Below are 22,500 nucleotides of genomic sequence, written 5' to 3'. Positions count from 1 at the left end.
GGAAACAAAGCAAGGTGTAAACCTAAAGTTTAAATTTAGTTCATAGACAAGCTGCCGCTGGCGTTTGTCATGCCCACGGGTAATGCGGGATACAAGTTTAATGAGAGGACGCAGGATATAAACGAGAGTTTTGATCACTTAGTAACTAAGTTAAAATTGCACGTGAAGGGCTGTGCTTATGCAAATTCCGAGAGACTGTGTTTATGGGGGATTGACAGTTAAGGCGGGTGGGGGAGTCACGTCATCATCTCCCCTCCCATTCACCTCATTTCACTCTGAGCTGAGCTCCGCAGCTAACGCACGCAGTGTTACGGAAGCGACTTTGTGACGCTGCCACCAAATACTCACAGAAAAATCCACAAGTTAATACACACGCTGTCTCTACAGTTTCTCCACACTGAATCCTCCAGGCACTACTTACAAAAGGTTACATTGACAATCGTGTTACGTTATTTTTAAAATGTTTCCTTTTCTTAGCACAAGCACAGCTGAGAAGCTTCGATGCATGTGCTCCATAACGCGTTCAAAAATCACGCATTTAATCACACTTTGCATTCCCAGCAAAGGGGAACTTCTCTCAATGCATGATTTCCTGGTACACCAATTACATTGATCATTTCAACCGATTCATTTTAACCTCGCACCCCCTTGGTTTGAGAAGAAGTATGAAAAAATATGAGGTTAACACAGAAAAACAGATCACCAATTGAAGCTTTATGAATAATCGATTTGCCATCAATAATTGTTTTAGTAAAGCCATACTCAGTGTAATCTTTCTTCCATTTTATAATTTTTCCGCCACTAGCCATGATTAAATGAACGGTAAAAAAGTAAGAGCGAAGCGAGGGTGACTTATTCAGGCAGACAGGCGACAGCTTAATAGCTCAAATTGGGATATAAGTAGGTTCTATTTAGTCGCCAGAAATATCTTTGTTAGGAATGGAAGTTGAATTTAGTCTTTAAATTTCTATGGTAAAGAAAAAGTTATGCAATGATGACTACATTTAACTATATAAAGTCAGCATCGGTATATATAAAGTCAAAACTTGAATATATAAAGTCAGCGTTGGAATATATAAAGTCAGCGCTGGAATATATAAAGTCAAATCTTCAATATATAAAGTCAGGGTCGGAATATATAAAGTAAGCGCTGCAATATATAAAGTCAAAACTTCAATATATAAAGTCAGCGTCGGAATATATAAAGTAAGCGCTGGAATATCCATCCATTTTCCAAACCATTGAATCCGACCACAGGGTCACGGGGGTCTGCTGGAGCCAATCCCAGCCAACACTGGGCGCAAGGCAGGAACCAATCCTGGGCAGGGCACATGCATCATTTTCAAAACATTAACCGAACAGTGTTTTTTTTATTTATTTTTCTGAATACGTTTTTGTTCACTTAGTTCAGTTCAGAGTCGTTTCAATCAATAGATTTTGACTTTGACTTTATATATTCAAGAATGAGTTTATATACTCCGATGTTGACTTTATATAATCAGGAATGACTTTATAAGTTCCGACGCTGACTTCATATATTCAAATTTTGACTTTATATATTCCAGCGCTGACTTTATATATTCTGACGCTGACTTTATATATTCAAGTTTTGACTTTATGTATACCGACGCTGACTTTATATCTTCAAGTTTTGACTTTATATATTCAGGAATGACTTTATATATTCTGACGCCGACTTTATATATTCACAAAATCAATTTATTTGCCTGTTTGGCACCCCATAGTATATGTGTGTGTGTATATACAGTATGTACACATGTATATATATATATATATATATATATATATATATATATATATATATATATATATATGCCAGCAACACTCATGACAATGACAAAACAATTACATTGTCAATCATGTTACGTTATTATTAAAATGTTTCCTTTTCTTTTTACTTCTCCGCTGCCAAGCGTGGGTATTTTGCTATATGTACAGTATATATATATATATATATATATATAGATATATATATATATAAAGATATATATATATATAGATATATATATATATAGATATATATATATAGATAGATATATATATATATATATATATAGATATGAGAACAACACTCATATCAATGACAAAACAATTACATTAACAATCATGTTATGTTATTTTTTAAATTTTTCCTTTTCTTTTTCATAACTTCTTTAACACACTACTTCTCCGCTGCCAAGCGCGGGTATTCTGCTAGTAATTAATAACAGCATAGTTCAATTCACACTTTGTTTTAATAAAATTAGATAAACTTTACTTCTAATGTATGGAACACCACTAAATTACAATAGCAACATAGACTTATTGTATAAATTAGCTGCAATATTTAATATTTCAGATCACAACACAATGATCCAAAAAGGTGTCATCATTGTAGTATATTTTTGCACAGTAAGCCCATACATGCATTATTTCCCACTCTCTTCTTCCATTACAGGTTAGCAGTGAATCAGACCTAACTGTAAGACAGATGTCAGCAGAGGAAAGGTGCCAGTCTATCATAGGGCACACCTATTGTATGGACACACTCATACTCATTCACATCAGGCAGATATTGAACAACCAATTAAGATAAACATCTGTGTGACGCAGGAGGAAACCCACACTCTTGCAAACTTCACTGAGTTAATGACTGTGCTGGGATGTTGAACTGAGTTGTAGAGCTCTACAGTTAACCACTATGCACTAACCAAAAAAGAACAGAGTTTAGAAAAAAAAAACTTCTCTCTGGCTGCTTTTTTAAAAATAGTTTAATCACAAGCATGGACAATTATGTATCATAAATCAACAGGCATGCTTGGAACAGGGTAAACTCTTCATGTTCAGTCTTTTCCAGCATGCTTATTAATAGTAAAAGAGAGGAAATTTACCAACTCTGCACATTAAATAAGGTGAATTTTGACAGTCTACAAACAACACATTAAGCATTAGCACAGCACACAATCAGGAAAAAATATTGATATAAGAAGTCCACCAAAAACACATTTAGAGAGCATCATTACATTACAATGGATAGCTTCTTAATGTCATAGCACTTGAAAGCACTTATAGTTGCTGCCTTGAAAATCCCCCGTATACAGTTTATATATTTTCAAAATGTTTATTGTGTTTGTGGACTTTGGTGTGTGGTATAGCGGGTCCGTGACTTTAAAAAAAAAAAAAGGGGCCGGGTTTTAAGTCGCACCTGCATGTGTGGGTGCGATCGTTCTCAATTGCCTCATTGGCTTCCTGCGGTGTGTGATTAAGGCACTGCGCCCACCGAAGCACGGGGGTATGTATATATATGGGTCGACACCAGGAAAGAGGGAAGATAGATGGAAATGGAATGAATAGATGAAGAAAATGAAAGGGGTTAGAAGATGTGAGTAGCCATCTTAGCAGCTACGATCTGGCTACCAGTAACGAGGAGACAACACGAGCAGGGGCCCCGCAAAGGAGCGTTAGGTTGTGGCGCTGAAGGGGCTAGTTCGCCAAATTGAATGTTCTATTGGAGTGGGGTGAGCAAGGCAGGTGTCCTCCCGAGGGATCTGAGGAACGACTGTGTGAGCGTGAAAGATGAAGGGAGGAGAGCCGACCTTGGATGGTCTGGCAGTGATGTCCTTAATGGAATCCAAGTCGGAGGTCGGCCGAAATGAGCTTGTGGCTGTTGGGTCTCCGCCAGCTGTGGGAGTAATGATTGAGCAGGGAGAACGAGAGATGGAGGTGGGCTAAGACCGGGAAGAGTGAGACTGCATTTTTAACCTCGGGTTTTATCTGTTGTTGTTTTTATCCCCACTGAACACTTGTTTTTATGGATTATTGTTGAACCAGATGCACTGCACTTTTTTGTTTGAACAGTGTTTTGTTGGTTTTAAAATAAAAGCACTTTGGCATTTTTTGGAAATATCCCCTGGCTTCATTTGCGATGTGTCATCATTTATCAGCTCATCTTGATGACATTACTGATGGTGTCGGGTTCAGGGCTCCCGAACGCAAGATGGTTGCATGGAGCAGACCTGCATCGTCACATAATGTCCACCCAAAATTTAAACGGTGCGATGAAAGCTCAATTTTCAAGTTCACACCAATACAAGCGTGACTGTGTGTGCATGAGTGTGTCTTGATTGTACTGCCATTACATGTAGTCTACAACTGATTCATTGGTTACTGCAGGGACTGGCTCTACTTTATTTTGAAGTTTGAGGTAAAATATAGATATATTTTGGCTCTAATTATAAAATTAATTTGATTAACTAGAAGAAAATACTGTAGGATGAAGTAATTTACAGAACCACAACTTTTAATTATTATTATAAAGAGTGCTAATGACAGTAAAAATCTTGAAAAAATCATGGATTTATATTTCAAGCTAGGCTATCTTTGCAACAAGATAAAAGTAATTCTGAATTTGACAACATTGCATGTTACAGAAATCAAATGTTTAGTTATTTGTATTAGCTTATGAAAAACAGTCAGTAGCAATTAAAATTAAAGGAGAGTTTTATAAAAAGTTGCACAAAATATAAACTCTACAAAGGCATAGGTTTTGCAAGCTAAGTTTTACTTGTACAACAGAAGCACACACTGTAGCAAGCATAATTCTGAAAAATAATGGAAAATCTACATTAAAATGTAATTCGTCTCTTTGGCACATTGATTATTAATAAAGAACCTTCTCTCCCTGACATCATATTTACCTCTTCACAGTCTTAACAATCTATCTGTACAATAGTTTGGAATCTCCATCTCTGAAATGTGTCTTGTGATGGATGGCCAGGACAATTACCCCGTCAGAACGCCGGCTGGGTGGAAAGAACAAGGGAGATAACCTCTTTGGGACAGTATCCTCCCTGAGACGCTACAGTGCAGCCCCACTCTGGGTTGCTACTGCACCACGGGTTCCCCCAGGGCATGCTGGGAGTTGTAGTTTGGAGCAGCCCTGTTGGGCTTCGTGGATACTACAGTTACAGCTGAACCCTTTGGGGCGCCACTTCCGTCACACCTTGAAGTGCATCCAGAAGAAGGTCAAGAAACACCTGGGGCAACAGAAAATGCTTTCCCACTGAAGAATAAAAGTTTGTTGTATTGAACTAGTGTCATGGCCTGTCTGTGTTGGGGTTTGGGGAGCGGTACGCCCCCTGGTGGTCCACAAGTGGCATCCCAGATAATAGCGTATCGGGGAGCATAGTGCCCCAAAAAGGTTCTCACCCTCAGTCTTTCCACCCAGCCAGGGTTCAGGCCGGGTAATGGTCCTGTCCATCCGTCACAGTCTCTAAATGTACTGTAATTTTATTGTCTCTGCCACAGTATCAAAGCCATTTGATGAAGCCGACAAAACCGACTCCAACTGCATTAAACTCAAAATTGAAAAGAAAGCTGTACAAGACATTGATGCTTCACAGAATACAGCATACTCATGAACCCACACTTACACCTGGGAATCCAGAATACCTGGAATAAAACCTAGAAACAGATGTAACTACACATAAATTTGAAATCAGTTTCCTTGAGTGATAAAGCAGTGCCTACCTGTAGCCCAATGCACTGCCATTTTTTAAATAAAGTGGTCTCACTAAATATATGGATGTTGGCTGAGTGTTGAGCTACAGTTGTACAATACTGGGTATTGCATGGCAGAGACACGTAGAAAGGCATTATTTAGTACAATACAGTAAACAACCTTAAACAGTATACCTTTAATAAAGTATACTGTTATAACATCAAGTGAAAAGACATCCAACCATATACATCAGTCAGAAATATAAAAACATATATAAATCAACCAGTACAAGATACACTTTAGTAAGTGGATTCTTTAAACAGATGAGTTACCAGAAAGATAAAATGAAATCATTTAGATCCATTGTTATGCAAGGTGAATACATCACTCTTATGTACAGTATTACAGCTGTATTGTTTGTGCCACTCCTTACACTTATAATGAAGCTGTTATCAGTAGACATTAAATATTAAATAACATGTTTACTCTTGCATAATACATGCCTGTTTCCCTTGAAACAAATGATGATCTCATAACTCTAGACAGAGAAAGTGCCAAGTGTTTTATAAAACAATTGATAGGAGAATTCCATTCCATTAAATAATACAGTTTATTAACTTTCTTAAAGTATTATTGAATAAAAGCAAAAATACCTGTTTTCACATAGCTTAAATTTATTTTGTTCAATTGCAATTTCAGCTAAAATGTTTTTGTTTCAAGGACAAAATGTATGATTATGCCACAAAACATAAACTTTGCTATTTTATTGGATAGTATATTGCTATTCTATTGGATATAATGATGGAGTGAACTGGTTGGGATATGGCTACTTCATCCTCTGCTCTAAAGACAAAAAAAAATAGACCTAACACTATTAGAGGAGGCAGCCACAATAAAGAAAGAATACAAGTTGCAGGTAACAGTGGCGTGTCTTCCTTTTCTGGCTCAAAATTAATCATACTTCAAAAAAGTCAGATTAGAATTATTGTACATTGAAGTATATTGTTTAGTCTGGCAGTCAAGAGGGTAAAAGAATAATAATAAAAAACTTGGGTAGTTCCTATATTTTAAGCTCGGATTTTCAACTAGTTCAGATACAATATTGCTAAATAACTATAAATGTTTGCAAGCAATATCCTTCTAGATATTATATAGTAAATTTACTTAAAGAATAAGTTTGGCATTTTTCTAGTTGAAGTAATTTCTTCACAAACATGGTATGTATTCATTTGCCACACAAAATTTTGTTCCAAAATTAAGTTTTTTGCATAAATTTAAAAAAATATCTTGTTCACATTGGTACTTTACAATGGAGGCTATGGGGCACAGAGGAAAAGCTTAAAAACTTATTAAATATGTCAATTTTTCAAGTATTGAACTATAACATGATTACATGCACTTTGTAAAATAGTTTATACCTATCATTTTTTAACAAAAAACATCTATGAGATTGATTCATTTAAAAATAAAAGGACCAGCAGTGCACGACAGCTCGGCACTTTTCTTGCACAACAACCATTCACTCTCCCTAGCATGTGGTTTCCTGTCAAAAAACCAAAATCACAGTAAACTTCTCGTGCCTCGTGGTTGGTTTTGTTTGGCTTTACTTCCATATTTAAGTGAGAACTAAAGGAAAAGAAAATAGAATAGAAAATGTATCGTTACCATGAGAAAAAGAGCACCAGGAATACGCAATAAAATAATTATTTCCAGATCCCTTTTGTTGTCACAAATATACATCTGAAGCATGTTTTCATATATCGAATTTTTTTCTGCTTCATCTGTAAAGTTTTAAGCTTTTGGTGGTGGTACTCTGTACTCCTTAGCCTCCATTATAAAGCACCAGTGTGGACAAGATGCTCTTTAAAATTTATAGAAACGCTCAACTTTCAAACACAGTTTTGCATGGGAACTAGATATACTGTACAACATATTTGTGAAGAAATAAATTTGACTTGAAAATTACCAGACTTATCCTTTAAATATTGTAATACTACTTAAGGTTGAAAAGCAGCACAGGATGCTTTTTATATAGCCAGAGGAAAATATCAGGAACATGCTTTACAGGCATAGACTATCCTTCAGAAAAATATACATTTATTGATTAAATTTATATTGCCATTTGTAAAAAGACTGAAAAATTGCATAAAGAGTTAGTGGTCTGAATTATTGCATCCCTTTTAAATACTTAATGACTCCACCTACTACCAGCGAAATCACACTGAAAAACTGTGTCACCCTGAGCATATAACTTAACCTGACAAGCCCATGTTTGTAGAAAGATGAAAACAAACATTGTACTCTGGTAAAGAGCCTTGGGAGAGTGTTCACATTGAAACAGTCAGATCAATATCTAGTAAAAGCAAACGTTACAGAAGCCAGGCAATTTGATCTCTTTTTTATAGCAGTCTTTAAATTAGTACAAAAGTGCATCAACTGTAGAATGTTTTCCATTGTAAAAGATGGTTGCAAGGCAGGCCTGAAGCAATACTCGTGCCTCAGTGATGGTGTGATCACAGACCTACATTATACATCTATGCTAAATTCCATAAATATTACACCATCTATTAATCTGAACATGATTGTACAGCAAAACATCAGTTTTAAAATTGTTGTATACATATTTTAAAAGTAAGACAGCATTGCTTATCAGCTAAAAGGTCTCACTGAATTAAAAGCCCCAGTTTTGTGTATTTCTTCATCACATTCAAACTATTCAATCCTTCCACACCATCTATGCCCCAGAGGTCCTCCTTCTTCGATAACCTTACCCCGGCAGAGATCCCAGCACCTGATGTCAGACCTCTTCCGCTTTTCTAGAACTTTTTACTGTACTTGTGTTCTCTCTTTCTTGTTTCTTTTATACTTCTCATTATCTGTGCTGTTATCTCCACTATTCACTGACCACTAATTGCAGAAAACATTCAAATCCAAACTTTTCTGGTCTGGTATGTTTGTGGACTGTCCTTACCCTCATCAGACCTGCTAAAAACGAACTTTTTTCCCCCCTCATTCCTCATTTCCCACCATAAGTGCTGCAGCTGATGTTGCAAATGGCCTATAAAAAGACACTTCTCTGCTTTTCGCCTAGATATCAACAGCTAAGAAGACCTAAGCAAATGCTGGACAGTTTTGATTTTGTCTGACTTTCATCTATTCTTGAGAATAAATATAGTTGTACACTTCTAGTACTCTACTTTAAATGTTATTCTTTTTGATTTTGAACTTTGTACTTTGTAATCACTCATATAATATGAATTATGGTTTTGTTTTTAAGTTATGTTGGATAAAGGTGTCTGTCAAGTACAGTATATAACAATAATAATATAATATTGTTTAAGTGTTTTAACTAGACACTTGTATTTAAGACTGATTTTGCACCATTGTCATTAAACCGCCATCTTCTTCTTCTTCTTTCGGCTGCTCCCATTAGGGGTGGCCACAGCGGATCATCTTCTTCCATATTTTCTGTCCTCTGCATCTTGTTCTGTTACACCCATCACCTGCATGTCCTATCTCACCACATCCATAAACCTTCTCTTAGGCCTTCCCCTTTTTCTCTTCCCTAGCAGCTCTATCCTTAGCATCCTTCTCCCAATATACTCAGCATCTCTCCTCTGCACATGTCCAAACCAATGCAATCTTGCCTCTCTGACTTTGTCTCCCAACCGTCCAACTTGAGCTGACCCTCTAATGTACTCATTTCTAATCCTGTAAATCCTTGTCACAGCCAATGCATATCTTAGCATCTTTAGCTCTGCTACCTCCAGCTCTGTCTCCTGCTTTCTGGTCAGTGCCACCGTCTCCAACCCATATAACATAGCTGGTCTCACTACCGTCCTGTAGACCTTCCCTTTTACTCTTGCTGATATCCGTCTGTCACAGACCACTTCTGACACTCTTCTCCCTGCCTGCACTCTCTTTTTCACCTCTCTTCCACAATCCCCATTACTCTGTACTGTTGATCCCAAGTATTTAAACACATCCACCTTCGCCAACTCTACTCCCTGCATCCTCACCATTCCATTGACCTCCCTCTCATTTATACGCATGTATTCTGTCTTGTTCCTACTGACCTTCATTCCTCTCCTCTCTAGAGCATATCTCCACCTCTCCAGGGTCTCCTCAACCTGCTCCCTACTATCACTACAACAACAACATTTATTTATATAGCACATTTTCATACAAACAGTAGCTCAAAGTGCTTTACATATTAAAGAATAGAAAAATGAAAGACATAAATTATAAAAAATAAATCAACATTAACATCGAATAAGAGTAAGGTTCAATGGCCAGGGGGGACAGAAAAAACAAAAACTCCAGATGGCTGGAGAAAAAATAAAATCTGTAGGGATTCCAGACCATGATACCGCCCAGTCCCCTCTGGGCATCACTACAGATCACAATGTCATAAGCAAACATCATAGTCCACGGGGACTCCTGTCTAATCTCGTCTGTCACCCTGGCCATCACCTTTGCAAATAAGAAAGGGCTCAGAGCCGATCCCTGATGTAATCCCACCTCCACCTTACATCCGTCACTCCTAACGCAGACCTCACCACAGTCACACTTTCCTCGTACATATCCTGTACAACTCTTACATACTTCTCTGCCACTCCAGACTTCCTCATACAATACCACAACTCCACTTGAAGCAACCTGTCATATGCTTTCTCCAGGTCCATAAAGACGCAATGCAATTCCTTCTGGCCTTCTCTAAACTTCTCAATCAACATCCTCAGAGCAAACACTGCATCTGTGGTGCTCTTTCTTGGCATGAAATCATACTGCTGCTCACTAATCATCACATCACTTCTTAACCTAGCTTCCACTACTCTTTCCTATAACTTCATAGTGCGGCTCATCAATTTTATCCCCCTGTAGTTACTACAGTCCTGCACATCCCCCATATTCTTAAATATCTGCACTAGTACACTACTTCTCCACTCCTCAGGCATCCTTTCACTTTTTTCTGTCCCCCCGGCCATTGAACCTTACTCTTATTCGATGTTAATTAATGTTGATTTATTTTGTTTTCTTATTGTGTCTTTTATTTTTCTCTTTCTTCATCATGTAAAGACCTTTGAGCTACTGTTTGTATGAAAATGTGCTATATAAATAAATGTTGTTGTTGTTGTTGTTCCAAGATTCCATTAAACAATCTGGTTAAAAACTCCACTGCCATCTCTCCTAAACAGGTATGCCATCTGGACCAATGGCTTTTCCATTCTTTGTAATCTTCATAGCTGTCCTTACTTCCTCCTTGGTAATCCATTGCACTTCCTGATTCACTATCTCTACATCATCCAACCTCTTCTCTCTCTTGTTCTCTTAATTCATAAGCCTCTCAAAGTACTCTTTCCATCTGCTCAACACACTCTCCTCGCTTGTGAGTACGTTTCCATCTTTATCCTTTATCACCCTAACCTGCTAGACATCTTTCCTAGCTCGGTCCCTCTGTGTAGCCAATCGGTACAGGTCCTTTCCTCACTCCTTAGTGTCCAACCTCTCATAAAACTCATCATACGCCTTTTCTTTAGCCTTCATCACCTCTCTCTTCACCTTGTGCCTTATCTCCTTGTACTCCTGTCTACTTTCTGCATCTCTCTGACTATTCCACTTCTTCTTTGCCATTTTCTTCCTCTATATACTCTCCTGTACTTCCCTCTTCCACCACCATGTTTCCATTTCCTCTTTCCTCTGTCCAGATGTCACGCCAAGCACCCTTCTTGCTGTCACCCTTACTACATCTGCTGTAGTTTCTCCACTACCACCCAGTGCTTGTCTCACCTTCTCCCTAAACTAAACCTTGCAGTCTTCCTTTTCCAAATTCCACCATTTGATCCTTGGCTCTGAGCTCACTCTTTTCCTCTTCTTGATCTCCAACGCCATCCTACAGACCACCATCCTATGCTGCTTAACTACACTTTCCCCTGCCACCACTTTGCAGTCTTCAATCTCCTTCAGATTGACTCTTCTTCATAGAATCAACCTGTGTACATCTTCCTCCACTCTTCTGTTCTTAAAATATGCATTCACCACAGCCATGTCCATCCTTTTGGCAAAATCCACTACCCTCTGACTTTCTTCATTCCTCTCCTTGACACCATACCTACCCATCACCTCCTCGTCTCCTCTGTTTGCTTCACCAACATGTCCATTGAAATCCACTCCAATCACCACTTTCTGTCTCTTGGGTACACTGTTCATCACTTCATCCAACTCACTCCAAAAATCTCCTTTTTCATCCATTGCACACCCAGCTTGTGGGGCATATGCACTAATAACATTCATCATCACACCTCCAATTTCCAGCTTCATAACCATTACTCTGTCTGACACTCTTTTCACCTCCAAAACACTCTTGACATACTGTTCCTTCACAATAACCCCTACTCTACTTCTCCTCCCATTCACACCATGATAAAAAAATTTAAATCCACCTCCGATCCACCTGGCCTTGCTCCCCTTCCATTTAGTCACTTGCACACACAATATATCAACCTTCCTTCTCTCCATTATATCTAACTCTCTCTCCTTACCAGTCATACTGCCAGCATTCAAAGTTCCTACCCTCAGTTCCACTCTCTTTACCTTCCTCTTCTCCTCCTGCCTCCGGACACGTTTCCCCCTCTTCTTCTCCTTCTTCAGCCAACAGTAACCCAATTTCCGCCAGCACCCTGTTGATTAACAGTACTGGTGGCGGCCGTTGTTAACCCGGGGCTTGATCTATGGAAATTTGTATTGTTGTCCACATATTGATTTGGCAAAATTTTACATCGGATGCCCTTCCTGACGTAACCCTCCCCATTTATCTGGGCTTGGGACCTGCACAAAGAAACACACTGTTTTGTGCATCCCCTGTTAACACCAGACAGGCAGATCCAATGCATTTTATAACACTGCAAAAAAACATTTTACAGAACATCTGTGAATTGCTGCTTGTATCACACATGCATCAATCTGTAATCAGTAACTAATTAATTAACTAATTCCCAAACCATACCAGAATATTAGTCCATGAGTACATTTTCTAACTAGTTGTTTTGCATTATTTTAACACTTTTAATTGATTGTATTTGAGTTCACATAACATATATGTATTATCAGTTTCTAGTTTTTCCCCACTGGGAAAAAAAACTGAAATAAATTATTGTTAATGGTTTGCTGTTTAAGGCAGAACAAAATAAGACAATTCATTATGGCCCCTATGATTAATAATATGATTTCAACATTAGAATTATTACTAGTTGAGTAAATAAAAAAAAAAAAAAACAAATTAACGACTTAAGCTCTGCCATGTGTAATGAGGTTTATCGTGAAATAATAGGATTAACAACTGAAATCATGAAAATATAAAAAGAGAGAATAAAGTAAACAAAAAAAGAAATTAATCCTTTTTGAATGGGAGAAACCTTCTAAAGAGGAGTTATGCTTGAACATTAGAACAATGTAGACAAGAAAAGGCCAGTCAGCCCACTAGAGCTTGCCAGTCCTAACCACTTAATTCTTTTAAAATAACATCAAGTCTAGTTTTAAAAGTCCCTAAAGTCCTATCGTCTACCCTACTAATTGGTAGCTTATTCAAGGTGTCTATGGTTCTCTGTGTAAAGAAAAGCTTTCTAATGTTTGTGTGAAATTTACCCTTAACAAGTTTCCAACTGTGTCCCCATGTTCTTGATAAAGTCATTTTAAAATAGCAGCCTTGATCCACTGTACTAATTCCCGTCATAATGCTAAACACTTAAATCACGTCCCCTCTTAATCTTCTTTTGTTTAAACCGGAAAACTTTAGCACTTTTAATCTTTTCTCATAATTCATCCCCATGTAGCCCTAAACTAGCCTAGTTGCTCTTCTCTGGACTTTTTCTAGTGCTGCTATAACCTTTTTGTAGCCTGGAGACAAAAACTATACACAGTATTCCAGATGAGGCCTTACCAGTTTGTTATAAAGACTGAGCATAACCTCTTTGGAGTTTTACTCCACTACTGTGGTGGTTTAAGAAATAAGAGGGTTAATTGTGCTAAAATATAGAAGTGTACATTCAAAACAGAGGCGCCGATAGATTCTGGTGCTACCAAAAATATAATTAGTTTACCTTTCAAAAAATTCAGCATACACTGCTGTTTGTGAATGGAAAGCCAATCAGGTCACACACTACAGAATTCATAAGTTCTTATTTCATTGCAAGTTGGATCATTACATTACAAATCAATTATGTTTCTTACAATTCAAAGTTTAATAATCCACCTTATTTTAGATTTTTCCTTTTTTGCAAACACATAATGCTTCCATAAACTGGGTTTCAAAAGAAGTGTTTATTTGGCTTAATTTTTGCATTATTAACTGTCTACAGAAAATAACCCAATGATGATTTACTGTAATTTGATTAATATCCTGCCTTCTTGATATGATGTCTTTCAATATATTCAAGAAAATATTAAAGATAAGTTCATTTGACTGTCTATCAGTCTGGTGGGCATAGGGTTTTTATTTGTCTAGATAAAAGTTGAGACACTATGGCCATGTGTTGTTTACTTTGAACTGCAGTAAAAATAGATATCCATTTCCCCTCATTGACTTCAAATTTTTGATTAACCCTTGTGCTCTGTTTGCCTGGCTACCTTTTGGATTTCCTGGTATTCTCATTATGCCTGGCCTCTACTACAAATTTTGTCTGACGTTTTTTACTCCTGGGGCTCATGTATAAAACTTGCTTTTGTTTCTTACACAAAACTCTAGATTTATAAAACACACACTTGGCATGAAATTTGGTTTAACGTTACAATAACTTTTGACCACCTGTAAATCTTATGCAGACTTCTTTGGTGTTGGCATTTTAGTGACTCCGGGTAGCAAGACAATAAAATAAACAGAACATCTCATTATATTGTGCATTTCAATAACACATTAGACCTATTACAATGTTGTTGAACTATTTCTATCACAGTTGGTAGTAACATTAAGCATATGCATTAGGTGTTAATTACCTTAGTGTGTAGCACATCTTTTTTTACTTATAAAAAGGGTGTGCTGTGTGCTATAGAACATAAATGGCAATGTCAGAGTCACCATGAAGCCAACTATCAAACACAGCATGACCCTGAATCAGTTTGCTTTGTACACTACTATTAGATAAAATAAAGGAATCGTGCACTCAGCTGGGACACCATGTAACAACATTAGTGAGAAACATTTGAGCATCACATATTAATTGTATATGAATTAAAAGAAAGTACTTTCTGTTTACAAAAGCAAATTCATTCTGTGAATGGTACCTTTATTACTACTTGTATGTAGTCAATTGCACCAGGAAAATCAGCAATTGCCTTTTGATCTCAGCCTTCTCATCTTGGCCACAAGAAATGTATCTTTTAAGTATCTTAATTATACCCAGGGCTTAAGTGCTGCCACTTCCGTGCATTTTGCCACCAATAGTGGATGTGTACAAGCACACTGTGTTTCAGCTTGGCAAGTACTTAAGCACGGTCAAAGTAATCCCTTCCATTCAGTGTAACTTTATGTGGAAGCAGAAAAAATTGTGAGTACATTGGCAGTTATCGAGTTCCACTTCAAGTACTAATTAAACCATCCTATACTGATGACATGACATGGCTCAGTGAAGACTACAAAACTCCTGACCAGTCAGCCTAGTTCATGCTGAAAAGTGCCTGTTGCGATGTACTATATGGATGTTAAAACCTTCAACGGTACAAGGATTGTGCGATTTCTGAACGATAGTCTCTATAATGTAGGCTCTAATTCAGTACACAATTCCAAGAAGATGACTCTAGCAAGTTTGAATCTGCTTATAAGCCAGTCATGATTATGAGCCAAAAAAAAAAAAAATCACAATCCCTGAAAACTCACTCCTTACAAAGCCTGCCACACTGCTATATATCCCCTTGAAGGTTTGCCACATTGTGATGGCTTGTACAGTACTGCACAATATAGTGCAGATGCATGGACTGCCTCTGTCATGTGAAACAGGCCAAGATGTGTGTATCAACGACACAGACCCTGTTCCTCAGTACAGTACAGTTGTATGTTCAGTGTTAAGAAGCTTATATGTAGTGCAATCTTGTCATTTAGTTGGGAAAATGATTGTTTTATTGTCTCCACTCAGCTGCTCCCACTTGTTTTATTCTTTTATTTTTGACTCCCACTGAGAGACCACCAAAAAGAAAGTTTTTGCAGTCTCTATTTAGGACAATAATATCTCAAGTAATTTTCATTGAATTTTTATTTCCTCTGTTCTCTCGTGATTTGTTGTAAAGACATTACTGAAGAACATGGCAAAATGTTTTACCTTGATTAGATCATGACAATTCAAAAAAGGTGTGTTTTAGCCATACATGGTTACTAGAGGGAGGTGGCAAGGAATGGCTAAAAGAGTGGGCACGAGCGCATAATTTGAGATTTATAAACTAACTTGGTGTGGCATGCCACGTAAGTACAATTTTATAAATCTGATTTCTTTTGTGAGTACTGCGTTTCTGCCTTTTTTGAGCATATGCAAAATTTAAGTATAAAAATTATGCAACATTTTACACATGAGAGCAACAGGTCTTTTATTCTCTCAATAAACCCAGGAGACAATGTCTCTTAACACAGAGAATGATCATAAGCGACACCAAGATAAAAAATCAGTTGGTAATCACAGGAGCAGTCCACAATGGAGGAACAGATGCTGATACTGTGCAACATGCCCTGAATGAAGATGCTGCTCTTTAAGAGTCTATTAATGGTCAGACTGCTGGTTCAATTGTGTCAGAACCCGTGTATCCCTGATCTTAAGCATCTTGGTGGGGATCCTAAAAATATTTGAGTTTTTGTCATCCAATGTGAGCTAGTATTTAATTTGCAATCTTGCATCTACCCCAATGACTGAGATAAAATTGCTTAGAGTTGTGTTAGTTACAAATACCCTATTAGGGTATTTGCTTTATATACTGTACCAATAAACACCCAATTACTTCCAAACTGAAAAGTTTATAAAAGACTTCCCCAGAATCTTTAAGATTCATGATCATGCTTGGACTGCATAAAGCATCATGACTTGGTATGGGATAACACCTGACTGGTTACCATATTTTGTAGTGGTTTTGCTGAAGACATAATAGATTACAGTATATCACAAAATACGAAACATTAGATGAGGTATTAAGCGCAAATGAAAAGATTGCCACTAGAGGCAAGGAACACAAGTTTGAAAACGTCTTGTTTAAATGATTTATGTTTCCAGCAAAGAAGAAACTCAGCACTTTACCCAGTACTATAGATGAACAACCTCCACCTGAGCCTTTGGGACTGGGGAAAACCATGTTAGGTTTTCAGGGAAAATGATGTCTGGTGGCGCTGGACTTGTGTTTTTACTGTGGTGAATCTGGGCATGTAGTTACAAACTATTACTATTAAAGAACTACAGGGAATCCAAAAAGTTCATCACATTTTGGGGTAGGTGGGATGGCCTTCAGTAGTCAAATCCAGTAAAAAACTATTTATTTTTTCCTGCACTAATCAATAACAGATAAGCCATTGATTTTGTTGATTTGGGTGCCAATAAAAACTTTTATCAGTCATGTTTTCACTAAGCTACGTGGATTAGAAATTAATTGAATTAAAGATCCATCCTTGTATTGTGAGTATTGTAGGGAAAATTAGACTCTCTGGTTTCACCCTAGTTTATTTAAGACATTCTTGTTTTCAGACTGTTCTATATACCTTTGTAAAGCACTATACTCTGTTTCAGAAATTTAAATAAGTAAATTACCATTTTGTACTTGCTGTTTTTTGTCACCTTTTCCTTTGTTTCTCTCTTCATCTTTGGGATCTGGATGATCAGAAGTGCAATTCATTTCAGCCCCATTAATAGTACCATTCTTGCCCTCCTTTTGTTCAACAGTTTCTTCACCAAGCTCTCCCTGTGCTTCTGTAGCTGCGTTTTCACCTCCTTCAGACTCCTGCCGGGCTTTCTCTTCAGCCTCTCTCTTAGCTTTTTCTTCAGATTCTGTGAAAGTGTGTAAAAACCAAACAAAAAGCCAAATGTATAATAAAAACTGAAGTAATTTATTGTTTACAAGATCTTTCTCAAGGCTAAAATTAAGGCCATAAATTATGCTTGAGCCTATGCAAGTAATGCTTCCTGGATAGACGCTACCCCCCAAAAAGCATATGCTGAAAAAAGCAGTCATGGAAAATGGATGAATGAAAGGCAATGATGTATTGTTTTTTCATAGCTTTATAGTAACAAATTTTGAAACTTACTGCACAAGTGGTAAAACTACGTCTTATATAAATTAAGTTCATTAATGCATATTGCTATGAAAAAGAAAGGCAAGAGAGAAAAACAAGGATGACAAGAAAGAATCTGGAGTTACTATATACTGTAGTTGATATTTGGTGTGGTATTTGTCAAAACTCTATTCAATGTGGAATTTCATTTCTACTGATTTACTTTGCATTCTCCCATAGCTAATCCATCTGTTGTTTTAAGTTAACAAACTCTATATGGTTTGCTGATACTGCATCTTTAAAATTATTTTTCTAAAAACATGGAATACAACAACTGTTACCTTTGGTTGCTTGTGTCTTCCATTTTTCTCTATTCTGTAGCACAGTTTCATACCAAATGGCTTTAAAATTTTTAAAATCCACAGTGAGTAGTGAACAGTTAAGTGAGGCACTTCCTTCTGACCCAGTACTCTTCACACTGGATCTTTTTACTTCAGTAGGGGTGATACTGTTTAAGCTGCAAACAAAAGAAGATATATATATAAAGTCAGCTCTGTCTGTTTTTAATAGATTCAAATACCTTTAACACAGCTATTTTCAAATTCTAGAAAATTTAGGATTTCCTTTGTAAATGAAGAAAAATAACCTGACACAATTAACAAATTATTTATGAACAATGCAGATTTAAAATAATTACTGGTGTTCATTTTTTATATACATATACTTTTCAGCTTCTATTAACCAGATCTAATTATACAGTACAGACTGTATTTCCCAGTTAAAACTCTGGTAGCTGGTCTGATTTGTTTAGTATCCCATTGTGACCTGTTGGTGGGAATGCAACATCAAGTTTTACACTGTAACACTTTAGATACTACACTAATAGGCGATTTTAGACTTTCATGTCAAGAACACGTGTGAAACTCGGTGCTGCATTTAATTCCCGGTGGCCAAAGTGACACATCGCCACATCAGTTTCTTAATTAGAAGCAGTTCTTGCCCTTATTAAAACATGCTATATAATTCAATGGCTTGTTAGCAATCTCATTATGCCTTGGCAGAGATTTGTTATATTACAGAATGTTCTTGTCCAAACAAACCCAGGTCACTTACAAATATGTTATGACTAGCAAAATACCCGCGCTTCGCAGTGGAGAAGTAGTGTGTTAAAGAAGTTATGAAAAAGAAAAGGAAATATTTTAAAAATAACATAACATGATTGTCAATGAAATTGTTTTGTCACTGTTAAGAGTGTTGCCATCATCAAGGATTTCATTATCATTATTTCTCTCAATCAGGTTTGAATTTGGAGGATGTGTTGTGTTCAAGTTACATTCTGTGCTTGTCAACCATTGTAACGATACAACTGGTTTCATTGATAACTTTGTGTCCATATTGTCAGAATTGAAACATTCAAAAACATCGAAGTGTCCACTACTCAAATCACTACCCGTGAATCTAAGATGTTCAACAGGCATTCCCGGTTGTCCAAAGGTGTAAAATATTTCCCCATTTCTATACACTTGAAAGCGACAACGAAACAATTCCGTGGCAGCTATCAGTTCACATGCAGAACAATAGGTTGAAAGCTTAAGCATTTCACTGCTATAGTGGCCCTGTGTATTATAATTGTCTCCTGTACCGTCATCAGTCCACACCTTGAACCTGTACCAGTCATTCAGTACATAAGACATAATGTCTCTGCGGATATAAAGGCTGAGACTGATATGGCCATGCAATAATTAAGAGAGAGAATGGAAGAAGAAGGCGCAATCTCGGGGCATGGAAACCACTGGGTATGGGTTGGTGAAATTGTGATTGACGGTGATCACTGGAATAGACATGTTATTCTGGATAAACTTTCACCTGTTGAGAAAGAAAGTACAAAGGAAGGTGAGAAGCAGTGGAGTAGGGAATGAAAAGCAGAGGACAGCACCAGGAAGATGTATGTGAGCAAGTAAGGAAGCCCAACAACGACAGCCTTGAAGCGGTGGAGTAAAAGAAAAGGCAACAGTCATTAGGTGGGAGACGTGAGGAAGTAAGAAAACCCAACAGTTTTAGCCTTGAAGAGGTGGAGTAAATGAAAAGGCAGGAGTCACCAGCAGGAAGACGTGAAGCAATGCAAACAGTAACAGGCTTGATGCGGTGGAGTAAAGAAGAAGGTAGCAATGAGCACGACGAGCAGCTGAGGAAAGTAAGGAGCGAGTGAGGAGGCACATAATAACAATAACTATAAGCGTAATAAATGAACAATTAAACAGCGGAGAAGCCGTGGATTAAATAAAAAGGCTGAAATTATCAGCACAATAAAACAGTGAAGGAGCCGTAAATTAAATAAAAAGGCTGCAGTTATCAGCAAGGAGACATGAATACTGTAGCGAAGCAAGGAAGAGAATGAAGAGACCGGAGCGACGGACGGCCTTATATGGGCAGGCTGCCAATTCCGTGGGAGACATGGGGATGGGGGACGCAATATAGGCAGGCAGCCAACTACGTGGGAGGCGTGGGGATGGGGGACGCAACACCGCCTCACACGGCGACCGAGCTGCAGGCTATGGACGTATATATGTACGTAAGTAGGATTCAGTTATGACCGTTACGCGTAGAATTTCGAAATTAAACCTGCTTAACTTTTGTAAGTAACCTGTAAGGAATGAGCCTGCCAAATTTCAGCCTTCTACCTACATGGGAAGTTTGAGAATTAGTGATGAGTGCGTCAGTAAGTCAGTGAGGGCTTTGCCTTTTATTAGTATAGCTTTATATAGATGGAAAGACAAATGGGATCAAGCTTGTTGTTTGTTCTAATTGCTAAATGTCAGTTGGATAAGAAAGTAAAAAGTAGCTAAAGACCCTAAAAGCAGACATTTAAAAGAATCAATTAAGAGCTATGAATCTTAAAAAGTGGGCGAGCTAAAACTAAGCTAAAAAGGAAGGTCCCTTTAGTTATGACAATTGGTTAGACCACCAGGAAGTTCTTAGGCTGTCAACTGTGTTAGTGTTTTTTTTTTTTATTTTAGTCTTTTTGGGGTATCTGGTGGCTACATGCAATACATCTGCTTGTTATTATACATTACAGCACAATGAAGTATATCTATTGCTTATCCTACTAGAGAAGAAATGCTGAAAATACAGCAGTGATACAGTATATGGCAGAACAATATAATGCTTCATAGGTAGATTACCGTACAAAGCATTAGCAATAAACCATACCAACAAATATTCATTAACATAGAACAGTATCAAATTAAAATATCAATTTCACTTAAAAGCAAGTGATATTTAGCAGTTACAAACAGATACTCGAAGTAAGAAAGTTACACATTGGTAACTACCATTAAATCAGTAGTGGAAACTGACAGTGAAGGAGCATACATTATGTTGTATTTGACTTAACAGCTTAATGACCCAGAACTAACATCTGTCTGCAGGTGTTCTGGTAGAGTATTGAATGCTACAATATCACCTGCTGGATGGCAGGCAAAGAGTCTGTTGCTGGGGTGTGTTGTGTCTGAGATGAAGGAAAATGGCTTCTTTAAGATCTTTTGTCATAAATGTATTGAAAATGGATGGGAGTTTTGCTTCAGTGATGAAATCATCCATGATTGAATTATCCATTGCCAGGCTTTGCCATCCTCTAAAGTACAGTTAACACCTCAAATTATGATGCTGCTAAGTAAGTGCCTTAGGTGGAAAAATATTGATGAAAAGCTCATTTTCAGTCCAAAACTCCACTTATAGGATAATACTATGAGTTGTTTTGATTAATGTCCTTACATAAACTATCAAAACAAATACTGTTGTGGTGTGAAATTTTGCATATAAGTTGATAAATATTTTTTATGTCTTTATTTGTAAATTCTAACACTAATGTCTATCAATGATAAGAACAGCAATGGTTTGATGGTTAAGGACCAATTCTTTGTAATTTTATAACAGGGTTGGCGGAAGTGCCTAAGACAAGTTTGGCAAGTGTTTCTCTGCAGGAGTCTCTCAAACAACCCCCATGGTAAGCCAATCTACTGACCTGGCAAGCTTCACTTTAACAAATGGTTTTGGGGGCAGGTGTGAATGTATTCTGTGCCCCATTGGTCTAAAGTATGGCTGTTTGGAATTGGCTTGTATCAGAAGCCATTAAGTACCACAATGCCCTATTGGCTGTAGGGTTTGGACAGATAGTTTATAAATTTGCTTGATTTACCCCTCCCTTTCTCTCTTACAAACATCTGATGAAGGAGCATCTCAAACACCATGAACTGAAAAGGACAACACAATGACGAGCACAGCTCGGCAGCCATATTGAGACAGGCATATGGCCTCTCCTCAAGAAAACTGACCAAAAATGAGGATTTAACTAGAAACATATTTTGCTTATTGTTATTTATGATTATTAACAAAAAAAAAAATTATTTAAAGCGTAACTTTACTCCTGCTTGTCTTTTACTATACCTAATTGCCTGAAGTTATTAATGTAGAAGGGAAGGTGGGGAGAAGTTATATGGTACAATACCATATAAACAGTGGTAAGTCTACAAAGGCTACATATTAATAATACAAAAGGGGAAAGTAGAGTAATATATTACTCTACCAAGACAAAACACATACTCTCTATACTGTATAAATGTACGAAACAATATTTGAATTGCAAAACTCAAAACAAGTGGTGATCACTACTTACTGTTTTTTTAAGTTTAGCACTTCTACTTCTTTGTGAGATACAAACAAGCAATACCTACACCACCCCTAAAACTCCATGTGGCTTTAGCAA

General features: G+C 37.3%; 1 protein-coding gene across 3 annotated transcripts in view; it reads right to left on the bottom strand.

Moving 5' to 3' along the window:
* The window catches only part of LOC120529404 (calcium/calmodulin-dependent 3',5'-cyclic nucleotide phosphodiesterase 1C-like), a 697,603-nt gene that overhangs the window by 60,556 nt on the left and 614,547 nt on the right, over window positions 1-22,500 (bottom strand). For all 3 annotated transcript variants that reach the window (XM_039753171.1, XM_039753172.1, XM_039753173.1), the window contains 2 exons: window positions 18,077-18,252; window positions 17,275-17,511 (listed from right to left, as the gene is read on the bottom strand). In XM_039753171.1, the coding sequence (XP_039609105.1) occupies window positions 17,275-17,511; window positions 18,077-18,252 (413 nt within the window). The remainder of the gene's footprint in view (window positions 1-17,274; window positions 17,512-18,076; window positions 18,253-22,500) is intronic.

This window comes from Polypterus senegalus, chromosome 5 (genome assembly GCF_016835505.1).
Source record: "Polypterus senegalus isolate Bchr_013 chromosome 5, ASM1683550v1, whole genome shotgun sequence".
In the NCBI taxonomy this organism is placed as follows: domain Eukaryota; kingdom Metazoa; phylum Chordata; class Cladistia; order Polypteriformes; family Polypteridae; genus Polypterus; species Polypterus senegalus.
This window is presented reverse-complemented; position numbering and strand designations above follow the sequence as displayed.